Source organism: Silurus aristotelis, assembly GCF_946808225.1.
Source record: "Silurus aristotelis genome assembly, chromosome: 17".
NCBI lineage: Eukaryota > Metazoa > Chordata > Actinopteri > Siluriformes > Siluridae > Silurus > Silurus aristotelis.
The window spans coordinates 13,851,744-13,864,551 of record NC_139590.1 but is presented as its reverse complement, the minus strand read 5'-3'; the positions used below and the strand labels follow the sequence as shown (position 1 = coordinate 13,864,551).

Sequence of the window (12,808 nt, the reverse complement as noted above, 5' to 3'; positions counted from 1 at the left end):
GTATTTCTGAAACTGCGGGAATATTACATTTTACCTAATTAAAGACAGTTTTATATTCAGAGGACAGTTATTTATACTTTCTACTGGCAAAATTTTCCTCCCTTTAAATAACATTATGTCCTGTAGCTCTACTGTATGCTGTAATTCTGCCAGGAGGGGGCAGCACTGGTACACAAGTAGTATTTTATTGGAAGGCTAATGGTTCTTTATGTTTTTTTTTTACAAACAAGATGACCTAAAATAAGATTTGATGAAACTAACCATAATTTGAAAGGCAGCTGCTTCTTGTTGAAGAAAGAAAGCACACGAAATATTTTTTGGTCACTATGCAACACATCCACACCCATATCCAGTCTCTTATCAAGTTGTAGGTAAGCATAAAAGTCAATTCCTGAAACATACATATCTACTAAGGCTGTCAATCAATTCAAATATAAAAATTTAATAATCGCATGAGTAAACTCACAATTAATCGCAACTTAATCGCACATCTTTATCTGTTCTAAATGTACTTTAAATTAATACTTTTTACGTTTTTTAATACTCTAATAAACATGGGCATAGACAAATATGGATTCTTTATGCAAATGTATGTTTATTATTAGTGAAACCTCATCAACATAGAGCATAAAGACAAAATATTCTTGTAAAAGTTTTATAGTAATTATAGTATTTTAAATTACGTAAATCACCAGGACACCAAACAGAACTTTTTTTCTGCTCACAGTAGTAAAAAGAGTGGGTATTTTATTTTTATTTTTATATTATCTGTTAGCTTCAATCAGTCAGGCTATTCTTTTCTAAACTATCTTTCCAACAAAGCATTCTACCCACGCTACTGTTGTTAATCAATAATTTTTTACACCATTCTTTGTAAACTTTAGAGTGCTGTGTGTAAAAACCCCTGGAGTCAGCAGTTTCTGAAATACATAAACCAGCCTGTCCAGTGCCAATAACTCTGCCATTATCTAAGTCACTGAGATCACATGACCCTCCTTGTAATGGTTGATGTAAACATTAACTGGCAGTTTTCAATTTGTATTTGCAGGATGTCGCTTTGTGGTGCCATCACATGATAGCAATGCCACTTACTTGATAAGCTTTATATATATATATATATATATATATATATATATATATATATATATATATATATATATATATATATATATATATATATATATATATATATATATCATATATATATATATATATATATATATATATATATATATATATATATATATAAAGCTTATCAAGTAAGTGGCATTGCTATCATGTGATGGCACCACAAAGCGACATCCTGCAAATACAAATTGCAAATAAAAAAAATATATATATATGGTTTTTAGGAAGTAGGAGGCGTGTTGAGTCCCAGCTGTGAATCAAATGTGTGAGCATGTAAAGAATGAGGGTCTACTCATGTATGCATGTTCTACTTTTCCTCCTCAGTAGGCTGCAGGATGCCTAGAAGATGTTAGAGAGATGGAGTTGACGTTACCTGCCATGATCCAGCTGAGCTACATTGCAGTTTATTTTTAATTTCAAGTTGATTTGCTCATATTTTAGTTGACTTGCATACCAAAAATTGTAGTGCTTAAAATTGCTATAAAACAAAAACTCACAGACCTTTTCTGTCCATGCTCTGCATCTTGTGTCCTTGTATCCAATTTTTCTGATATTATTTAATTGGCCATCACAAACATTTTGACATTGACAATTTTTTATTTTTTTGCATTCAACAACATACATAGCAGTACAAACTGGAGTGCAGCAGAGCAGCATTCAAAAATATCTAATAATATGTCAATTAATTCAGCTAATTTTTCTAAATGCATCACAATACAGGGTTATTAAAAAAATGTTTACGATTTCATTATGCAATATTTTATTAAGGAAAAGTAATAAAAAAGTTCCAACCAAGTCATAAGTATTATACTCACAATCAACTTAGATTACTCCTCTTTCAAATGGTCACTGACTCATTCCATGACGATTCTTGAGAACTGAAGCAATGCGTCATGATATCGGTTCATTCTTTTTGAACAACCCTGTATTAAGATCATCATAAGTGGAAGAGTGTTCAGTGTGCTGCTTGTTCTACCAATGAATGGCGAACAATGTGCTGTGGTGCTATTGTGAAACTTGACACTGTCAATAATGTTAATATAGCTGACTCCTCCATGTTTGGTGTCACTTGAATGAACTAATCCTGATCTAATGAACATTTATTTGACTAAATTTTATTTTGTGCAAGACAGGCCAAAATGTTGCCAACTGACCTATCACGCCCATATGTGCTTCCTGAATATCCAGTTCAGTTGCAGATTTAGTCCCCCTTTTGGTGTATCTTCTGGGAAGCCGTTCCAATCAAGATTTTCAAATTCCATATTTGAATACATGTCTGGTCCTCTCCAGGTTATTTTTTTTATTATTAATTGTATGTATTTATGTATGTATGTACGTATGTATGTATGTATGTATGTATGTATGTATGTACGTATGTATGTATGTATGTATGTATGTATGTATGTATGTATGTATGTATGTACGTATGTATGTATGTATGTATGTACATATGTATGTATGTATGTATGTATGTATGTATGTATGTACTCTTCTGATTTATCCATGAAGCTCACTTTGTGCTCAGGGGCACTGCTATAAAGTTTGGGTTATTTAGTTTCACTAAAGACAATTCTTAATGCTACAGAATACAAAGACATTCTACACAATAGTGTGCTTCAAACTTTTTAAAAACGACATATAAATGAGAAATAACAAACAAAATAAAAACAGGTTTATTAAATGATAAAAGTGGTTTAATGATTTCATAGTTGTGTGAAAAAATAAATCAAATAATGCAACAGTATTATTATTATGTATATAAGTCCAAACTGGTCATTTCCTGTGTAGTTTTTTACAGTAGGTGAAAATCCACAGTACTGAATAATATACTTCAAGATAAACAACAGTAAATAAACTGCAACTTTAAAGGTTCTTATTAAAAGAATTATAACAATTATGCACCATTCACTGAATTATTTAATAAGATATGAATTTCTGCACTTATTAGTAGACTTCAGAATTCAGAGAATGAAAAAAATGCATATATACATATGAAAAAGAAAATCCTTTTCAATATTTCTTTCAAAATTTCATATTGACATAAAACATACTATACATATTCACTTAATTTAAAGGTTCATTGTTTGTTTCTTTTATTTTCTATTTATTTACAAAGATCAGTTTTGTAAAGGTGCATTTCTAAGGAAGATAAATCACAAATATATAGTTTCTATAATATTTATTGCAATAATATTCTTGATACGTCAACTGCAAAAATGTTTTAATTAAAAGACTATTTAGAAGTTAATGTTTTGCGAATAGTCATTAAATTATCTCAACTAAACAATAAAATGAAACATTACTCACAATGAATCACTTATGGGAGAGAGGACATTATTATATTATTGCGCACATGTCAAATGTTCAAGTATTAAAAATATACACAGTTAAATTTTTATTTATTTTAAAATGCTTTTCAGTCAATATTTTGTAAAGGTAAAGCACAGATTTTCTATTGTGTCAGGTTTCAAGCTTCTGCAGATTTTATTTGGCAATACAAGGTCATGGAGACAGCCATGGCGAAGAGCTTAAAGAAAAAAAAAAGACAAATTAATTATTTTTGAGAAATTACAAAAATCTTACAATAATATGATCTATAACCCATAACCCTATCTTTACACCAATTTTGAAGCAAGAATTCTTGCATTATTGAGTACTAGGCAAAGACAGGGGAGTGGCCAAATTACCTCAAGTGCTGCGATGCCCAAGGCAACAGCTATGATGATGACTGTATTTGAGTCAACAAATTTTATCAGTACAGGGTAACATCCAATAACATTCTGTAAAAGAAAAAACCAAAATCATATAAACAGAAAACAGACAAAAAACAAGGCTGAGATAGTTATCACATTCTAGAATTATACTGAATTATATTTTCACATTCTAGAAAGAAGTCGTAACAAAATTTGTGAAATGCATTTTTTTTGTCATTATTGAGTTGTAAAAATGTGTATTTATATATATATATATATATATATATATATATATATATATATATATATATATATATATATATATATATATATATATATATATATGACAATGCTTAAAACAAATCATAACACACTCTTCCACTAGCTAACTAGTCCATGTTTTATTTGGTCATTTTGTAGACTTGTAGACTGTCCCTGCTCACTGAAATAAACAGAGATCTATAGGATTTACCGCAACTGTAGCATTATACTGTCTACAGGGTTGAACCAGACAGCACTGGCTTGGATACAGATTGTTGTTTTGGACGTAAGGAGAACCTGTGAAATCTGTGTAGTTATTGAATCCACAGCAATTTAGCTAAGAAAACAAAGAGAGAGGGGTGTGTTAAGCACAAGACATAGATATTAGCATTTCAATTCTCTTATTATAAGCAGGACTAACAGAGATTACTCACAAAAATACAACGTAACTACTCTTAGATTGTAAATACAGCAGGCAAGGTTTTCTTTACCAAAAATATGTCTTTAAGTTTTAACTTCTTATACAAACAAAAATGGCATCAAGATCGTCTATAATTTATGACTAAATTTACCAACCAAATCCATAGTAGCGTTCCAGAGCCCTGTGACATCTGGATTAGCACCGTAGTCTTTTCGAATGCTGTCCACTATAGTGGATCCCACTTGATTTACCAGATTTTGTATCTAAGAGACAGAATGTGCAACAGATATCATTCAGCAACGGTTGGTTTAAAGCAGCTAATTGCATCAGTAAATGTTCTTTGTGTTACTTACGAGTCCCTTGAAAACCAAAATCACAATTGCTCCAGCAACCTCAGCAATGAAGACTATCAGGATAATGACAAAGAACTGAGGGGAGAATGAGCAGGCAAACATGGTTGGTAAATAAAGCAAAACGAGGGCACCATACACTCACATGTGATAAAATACCTATCTGACTGGTGCATTTATTTGATGTGACTTCTGTGACCCCAAAGAATATATATTTAGTTGATTAACTTAAGTTTAAGCTTCAGCATTCCTGGACAACCCTTTGGTGCAGTGCCAATTCAATTATTTAAAATAATTCAATTTTTAGACTCAATCAGAATAAATCATTTCCCACTTTACATTTTAGGTGACAAATGTTAATTCAGCAGCAACAATGTTTGACAGTGAAGACACCTGAGCAACCCTGACCCAATCTATTAAGTTTCTTTAGTTTGAAATGAAAGGTAACTGGGCAATAATGCTCTGCAAATATTGTGAGCTGAATTGAATGACATTTCAAAGGTCATATAACATTCAACAGTTAATTTGTGTAAGCTAGGCTAGCTATAAAGATCCATGGGTGCTTTACATTATTTAAGCTATGCATCAAACATATATATCACTACTGAAAGTAAAAGAAAAAAGAAAGGTGCTTTATACTTGTGCAGGTACTTTACAGCACAGTAAAATTCCTTTTTCGCATATCCCAATGATGTTAGGAATCTGGGTTCAAATTGCAGCTTGGTGATACTGGGGCTTGACCCCCCAACCTTCCGATAAGTAACCCAGAGCCTTAAACAATGAGCTAGTAATGATTGACTGCTGTGTTAAATATATTAGATGCTGCTACAGATCACCGTGGATGCTTACAGCTTACAGGATAATGTGTAAAAACATCTTTGTAAGAAAACTAAGTAGTAAGAAACATATATGATTTATCAAGCTAACAAAATTAGCAAACTAGGGAAATTCCAGCAGCATTTCCTAGCAAGTTAGCTAGCTAGCCAGCTAATGATCCCTGATAGCAATTCTTTATACACTTTTGATATATTGTATACTGTTATATACATCAGGCTTTATACTTTAGCATTGCTAATGTGGTTAGGTATAAGTTTTTAGATTAGTTGTGTCAATACTACACATGAGCTAGTAATAAAAAAGAAATAATCTAATTAATTTTAACACCTCACAAATGATTTACTTTTATTTAATGGTAATATTTATAAATATTTATTTGTTAGCAATACTTTTACTCAACAAAGTATCTGTTCTACCTGTATCACCACTGCTTGAACTTTTATAAACTTTTAATTCAATTGTATTTGTACTCTTAATTCAATATTATTATCCTTTCTAGTACTTTCGGTCACTGTTTAATTTTGCTCTAGGAACAAAGCAAATATTTGTATGGATTAAAGTCTGTGTGAAAAGAACGTAATGTAATATCATCTGCAGAAAAGGGACAAAACTTTACGTCACTCTTTTACAGAGTTGAAAGGTAGGATCATTGCCATTACATGTTTAAAATTAACTTTCTGTGTGACTAAATGTAAATGTATTGTGTAGTTTCATGCTTGAATATAAACAAACACAGATTAAAAGCCCGACCATAGCTGGTAAGGACACTATTAATAGTGCTGTATTAGTGCTGTATTATTAGTAATAATACTGCACAACTAGTAGACTAATAAAAATGTTCCTCAAAGATTTTAAGTTTCCTAATTACTTCATGAAAGAGAAAAGTGGTTTAGTACTTCATAGTTTTTAAGAGTTTTCACTAGCTTCATTTAATTCTCTTCAGATCGGAGAGAAGCACTATGTTTTTAGAATTATAATAAAGTCCACACATCCAACCCTGAGGCAGCAGACTTACTGTAAGCAGCATACACCGGCTCTCGCGAACAGCGCCACAGCAGCCCAGAAAGCCAAGCAGCAGCAGCACGCTTCCCACAGCAATCAGCAGGTAACCTACATTCAGAACCTGCTTCAGCTCAGGTGGAGCCCCAGGCAGGACTTGTAGAGTGCTCATGATTGAGTATTTATCTACCTTCACCCAGATACCTACAGCCAAGATACCTGCTCCGGCCAACTGTGGAGGAGGGAGAAAAAAGTACAAAGAGAGAAATGAGTACACGAATAAAGAATAAAGAACGCTAGAACAGATTTGTTTTTTTATTAAAATGCACATGACTGATATATCAGCTGGCTCTTTATGTCTGCACTCTACACTATGTGTGGCATCTAGACAATTTTTATGTATGTTGTTTACCAAATCCACACAGAATCCACACAGGAATGTCATATGTACACTGTGAACACATTTTAATGGCTAATTTACGGGTAGTTGAAGTTAATACAAAATGTGCAACTTTGTTAGAAAATTGATTAAGTGCAATTAAGGCACTTTTAGTATTTTAATTTAGTGAAATATATTTTTACAACACTGGGGTGCTGAGTACAACAAAAAGCAATTAGATATAGACCACCAACAGACCACCAACTACATATCAGTGGCTTAAAGACAATATGTTGTTTTTTTTTATTAGAAAAAAACAAGATATTCTATTAGAGTTAGTAACCTTGGACAATTTACCAGTAGATGAAAATTTTTTTTCTGTACTTTAATTCTTTGCAGTTTGTTGTTGAACACATGGGAAAGTTATAGTACAGTTATAGTATAGTTATAGTTATTTTCTGTTATAAGTTATACGTTTTGTTATCATGTTATTTAAGTTTTGTTTTGGTTGAGGAGTTACATAGTTATGTGTACATTATAAATGCGTTTTCAAATTTAAAAAAAGGAGAACATTACCCATATCTTAACTTAAATAGAGGTCTGATCTATTGCATGTGTGAATAAAAGGTAAAAAAACAATTTTAAAAGAAAGAAACTAATTTCTAAAAACATGAATGACATGAGTGCAGATAGTTACTTTGGTTAATAATTTGTGTGGTGAAACAATTCTAACCATTAAAACCCTTACACAATTCATAAAAAATAGGAATCCTTGTTTGTGAATTCAGTTCAATATTACCTTACAAAAATGATAATCATTCCATGTTAATGACAAACAGAAATAACATTATCCGCTTCCTATGCCCTTGGATAAATTTCAGTCCAATGAAAACTGTTAATCTTCTGTCTGTTAGCATTTTGTCTGTAGACATGACTACATATAATGACTAAACATGACTTTGGGCAGCCGGGCTGTAATGATGTAAAAAAAACAAAAAAAAAACAAATGAGGCTATTTTAACATCAAGTCAGACCAAGTGGGCACCTCTACATACCTGTTTGCCTGCTAGTTCAGAAAGTGCCAATCAGACATTTTAGCTTAGGCATATTACATGGGTGCTTTGTAAGGGACTGGGCTATGGATAAAAATTGGAAGTGGGCTATATTTATTTAGATACACAGTTTCAAAGCAGACTACACATTTAACTGCATATAGCAGATATATTTATCCAACAATATCTGTAATGGAAACAAAATCCAGCACCCTTTTTATTAGCCTTCACTAAGATACTTAAAAAAAAAAACTTAATTATATATCCATTATACTTACAAAGATGATTCCATTGAAAATAAACATCATCGTTTTCAAAATTCTAAAGCAGGCCATCTTCACAATGTCTGGTATACCTGAAACAAACAAACATAAAGACAGGATTAAGCTACAAATCAAGTCAGTCCTCAACTAAATGAATTCTATTGGTCCATGTGTTCTGAGGTAAAAAGGATTTTTTTTTTATATCAAATTTATTATGAATTTAATCTGATAGTGTAAAATTGGTCAGTGTAACACATATGCTACAATTTATTCCATGTTTACTGTTTTATTAAATAGGATGAGATTCTTTTTTTTTTTATTTTTTTTTTTTTAGCAAGGCCACTGATTATCGTGAACTATTTAGTTAATGAAATTATTTATCACATCCAGACAGACAACAGCAATGCAAATATAACTATTCCAGCCACACCAAAAGATTTGTCAACCCTGAAAGCAATGACTGTACTTATTGTGTGAACATTGAAGAGAAAGTAGAACATGATGTCATGGAAAGAGCAGGAGTGACATGGGGTGACAGTGAAAAGGGATTGTGGCAATCGACTGATGTAATCAGTGTTCACCCTTTTAGTGGAATTTATTACAGAAATAATTTTTCTGTAATAATAATAATAAAAAAAATGTTTCCTTGTTGTTCCCAACGAGTAAATGACTGATAAAGATTACAGGAAAGAGGAACAGAATTAATTCTATCTTACCCATATTATGATCCATTTGTTAGCAGTGTCAAATATCAGAAAATAGGGAAACAAATCCCCAACAACATACATGACAGTGCATGTTTATTTAGTACCATGTGGTTGCTAATTTTTATAATGGTGCATTTCTTAATACAATAACCACATACACTAAATCTAAAGGAATGCTTAAGTCATTAATGTGTGTACATATGATAATGCAACTCGAGAGGGCCTTTCGTTTTTTTTTCCTTTAAGTTACCAACGTTAGTTTCAGAACAGAACAAACGTTCTGTTATATGGCGCTGCTCTGTTATGCCACTACAAAGATCTCCAAAGTGACCAATAAATAAAAGATAACTACATAATAATTACAGAAACATTTAGAAGAATTACACTTCCACTTCAGATTAAATAAAATCCGCCTCGTCTGGTTTGTTTATAAAAGCATTTCTGAATTGATACTAAGGTTAATACTAAGAGTAAACTTATTTTTAAAGAAGATACACATACAGACTATTAGAACAGAACAAGTAATTAACTTAATGAATAATTGTTACATTTACATATTTATGAAGTGGTGTGATCAAAAAAGTTGGTAAACAAATGGTCTATAACACAGTCTATCAGCCTGTAGCTCAGGCAGATGGTGTCTGGACAAACTAAGATGGACTCCATCTTGTGCCTCGTGGGTAAAAGAAAAAAGCCAGACAAGCAAATGTAGAATTAATATCTGTTAATAAAAGCAATTATATCCGTGTTTATCAGGGGAACAGCATGATTTGGATATTTCATGTTTTTAAGTCATGTATTTTAAATATACTTTCAAATCGAAATAGCATTATTTTCAAGATAAGGTTACTTTTTGCATCATGTACTTACACTTAAGAGTAAATATTTTGAATCTAGCCATTTTTACATGTCCAAAGTACTCTAAAACCCTAAAAACATCAGGCTACACTGCCTTGTTTGAGGTCAAGGCATGTGATTTTCCATAAATCATGCAAATTGTGGTTTTAAAGTAAACTGAACCAGGAACTTGAATTAAAATTTCTACCAGCTGCTCCAGACGCATTGCAATCATGCAAACTGCCAGTGCATATAATGAAAACGACTACTGTAATATTATTAGCCTATATCATGTCTTATACTGTATGTTTTCCATACTTATATGAGGTCACTATATATGTTTGAAAATTGATTCATTTTTACATTCTATTTAACATGTCTGCTTTTGTTTTGGGACCATGGGAACCATGAAAAATTGCGACCCGAGAGCCAAGAGACAGCTGAGTTATAGAGCTACAGACAAAAGATATAATGAAGAGATTTCACTCCTAAAATTCAGACCAAAATTGTCACCTTCATGGTAATCAGCAGTTATGATCAGCTTCATTATACTGTCTCGGATATCAATTATTAGCATCTGTTTAAGTCATAAAAGTCTTGCATTTAAATACATTTTGCATGTAAAGCTAAAATGTCAGATGCAAAACAATACATTTATTTGTACAACCCTTCATAAAATAAAGAACAAATTACACAGGCTTTCTTTGGTTATTTCAATATTTATCTAGTGTTAGGTTAATCAGGGCAAACACTGAAATCTCAGGAGCTTTTAATTGCAGAAGCACTTATTTCCTTTCAATCTCCATAATATCTCCTATTACTTGCACGTCTGTATGCATAGAAAGAAGGAAACTACAAGTGCCCACAGTCCGTAACCGCATCATATCTGACCACCTCATGAGTTACTTAAGTGATTGATTAATTACCCAGTCACATGTGACCAGACCGAAGAAGTAAAAACAAAAACTAGGAACTGGAGTTTTGCTTCATCAACAAACATCATTTGATTTGCTTTGTTTACATCATGATGGCTGCTGGAGTTTTACATAGACATTTGAATTAGTGAGTAACCTGATGAGATCAAAAATGCTCATGCTTTGTATACGCAAACATTAGAAGCAGACATACAGGTTCAGCCTTCTTTTAAAAATCAAGCTCTTGATGCATAATTGCAATAGAACCATTACACAACAATCACTGACAAGACATGCTAATGAGGCTCTCCTGTCTTCATTTAAGTTTATGTGACTTTTTTTGGCTCTTTAATTCTGATGAGCAGTGAGCTGGAAGTTCTTGTCACACCTGGTGACGGACGTTTCCTGGAGATGGCTGAACTGGTGGAGAACCCTTGAGACCCCAGAAATGAAAACGCCAAGCCAATTACATAATGCAAATTTAAAGGTTTGTCAAAGACACCTCTATTATATATAATTAAAGAATAAACAAATCTGAAACAACATCAAAATAAATACAAATCAGTATCTACATGTAAAACAATGATACACTGTCTATTTGGTGGTATTTTGTGTTTGATGAATAAACCTGCTCCAGGAAAAATCATGTAATACAGAGCAAAAGATAAAGACTCTTACCTTTATTGAAGATTTAGAGATTGAAAAGAGACTAGGATTACAGGAAGCTGTGTTTCTGAGAGTCCACAGAAAACTGAGCTAAAAGAAATGCACAGCACCAGTTAGTCTATGCTACACCTCTGCCCGTATCACTCTGGCTCAACTGCAGCAAGTTGACAATTGCCACAGAAAGGTAGGGAGGGAGGAAGGGAGGAGAAAAGAGATGAAAGAGTGGGAATGACGGTTCTTTGTTCCCTGTGGAGAAAGTCCCACCTGAGAAAGGAGGGTTTGCATCGCAGTGGTGGCCATGACAATGAACAGTCTTGCAAGTATACACAACACATGACTCGTGTTTACTGGTTCGGAAAAGGATTTTGGGAAATAACGCTAAGCCAAACCGTATGATATCATCATATCAGGACCATATCATGTGACCACTATTCATTCGGTACAGAAAGAAAAAGAAACACATTGGTACAGTAGCCTCAGATTCCTGTTCTTGAGTGACAGAACTGTTATAAATATAATCTTCTGCGGCTGAAGACCTTCAATCTTGTGGTTCAAAATGTTGCACAATTTGAGATGTTTTTCGGCTTAACACAGTGTTGAGTCAGTGTCAGTTGAACCAGTCTATCCTCTCTCATCCTTTTGCTCACTGGATATTTGTGTGTACACCTTTCTGTGTACACTCTAGAGACTGTCATGCATGAAAACCTCAAGAGTTCAGCAGTTTCTGAACCAGCCAAACCAACCAGCATGCCAGGCACTGAGGTCAAAGTCACTAAGACCAGAATTTCCCCATTCTTATGTTTGATATAAACATTAACCGAATCACTCAACAGTGTTAATAGCCTTTACTGTTTTCTTACAATTTAGTGATTGAATAAATGCATGAATCAACAGGACTTCTGTAGATGTTCTGTAGATACTGTTTCAATGCCTATCTAACAGCAGTGAGGAATCGGATAAGGGCAAAGGACTTACACTGGTCATTAAAACAAGTGCAGTTATTTGTATCTGATTTGTACATACAGTACAACATACTGTTCAATGTGCCTGGGCAAAACAGAATGATTCACATTAAAGTATGTATAGAAAAAAGCATTATAATCCTGCAACTTTCATCATTTTTTTTTCCTACAAATGGCTTACCCAGGGTTTAACATGGCAGCCAAGCCCACAACTTAAAAGTCTGGTTTCACTTTGATAAAACCCGCAAAGAGGTTCTACAACCACTGGTCAACAAAACAAGCCTAAATCAACTATTCAGAACATCTTTTGTTATTCCACATTAAATACACTAACAAAAG

The 12,808-nt window shown here is 32.9% G+C and overlaps 1 protein-coding gene across 1 annotated transcript; it reads right to left on the bottom strand.

The window, feature by feature from the left end:
• Positions 1-3,520: 3,520 nt before the first annotated feature.
• On the bottom strand, positions 3,521-11,743 carry tspan34b (tetraspanin 34b). The gene is made up of 8 exons (XM_083565972.1): positions 11,520-11,743; positions 8,399-8,475; positions 6,706-6,921; positions 4,857-4,931; positions 4,659-4,766; positions 4,294-4,419; positions 3,816-3,908; positions 3,521-3,655 (listed from the first exon to the last, which is right to left on the bottom strand). Exons 2-8 carry the CDS (start codon positions 8,453-8,455, stop codon positions 3,596-3,598), a joined length of 735 nt encoding a protein of 244 aa, XP_083422098.1. The 5' UTR covers positions 8,456-8,475; positions 11,520-11,743; the 3' UTR covers positions 3,521-3,595.
• Between the last annotated feature and the right edge of the window lie 1,065 nt (positions 11,744-12,808).

Bases quoted from the DNA above. Each gene is read 5' to 3' on its own strand.
- tspan34b (XM_083565972.1), bottom strand. From the start codon at position 8,455: ATGGCCTGCTTTAGAATTTTGAAAACGATGATGTTTATTTTCAATGGA. The intron at 6,922-8,398 runs GTAAGTATAATG...CCTCCTCCACAG, and splicing joins TTTTCAATGGAATCATCTTT to TTGGCCGGAGCAGGTATCTT. The intron at 4,767-4,856 runs GTAAGTAACACA...TCTGTCTCTTAG, and splicing joins TTTTGGTTTTCAAGGGACTC to ATACAAAATCTGGTAAATCA.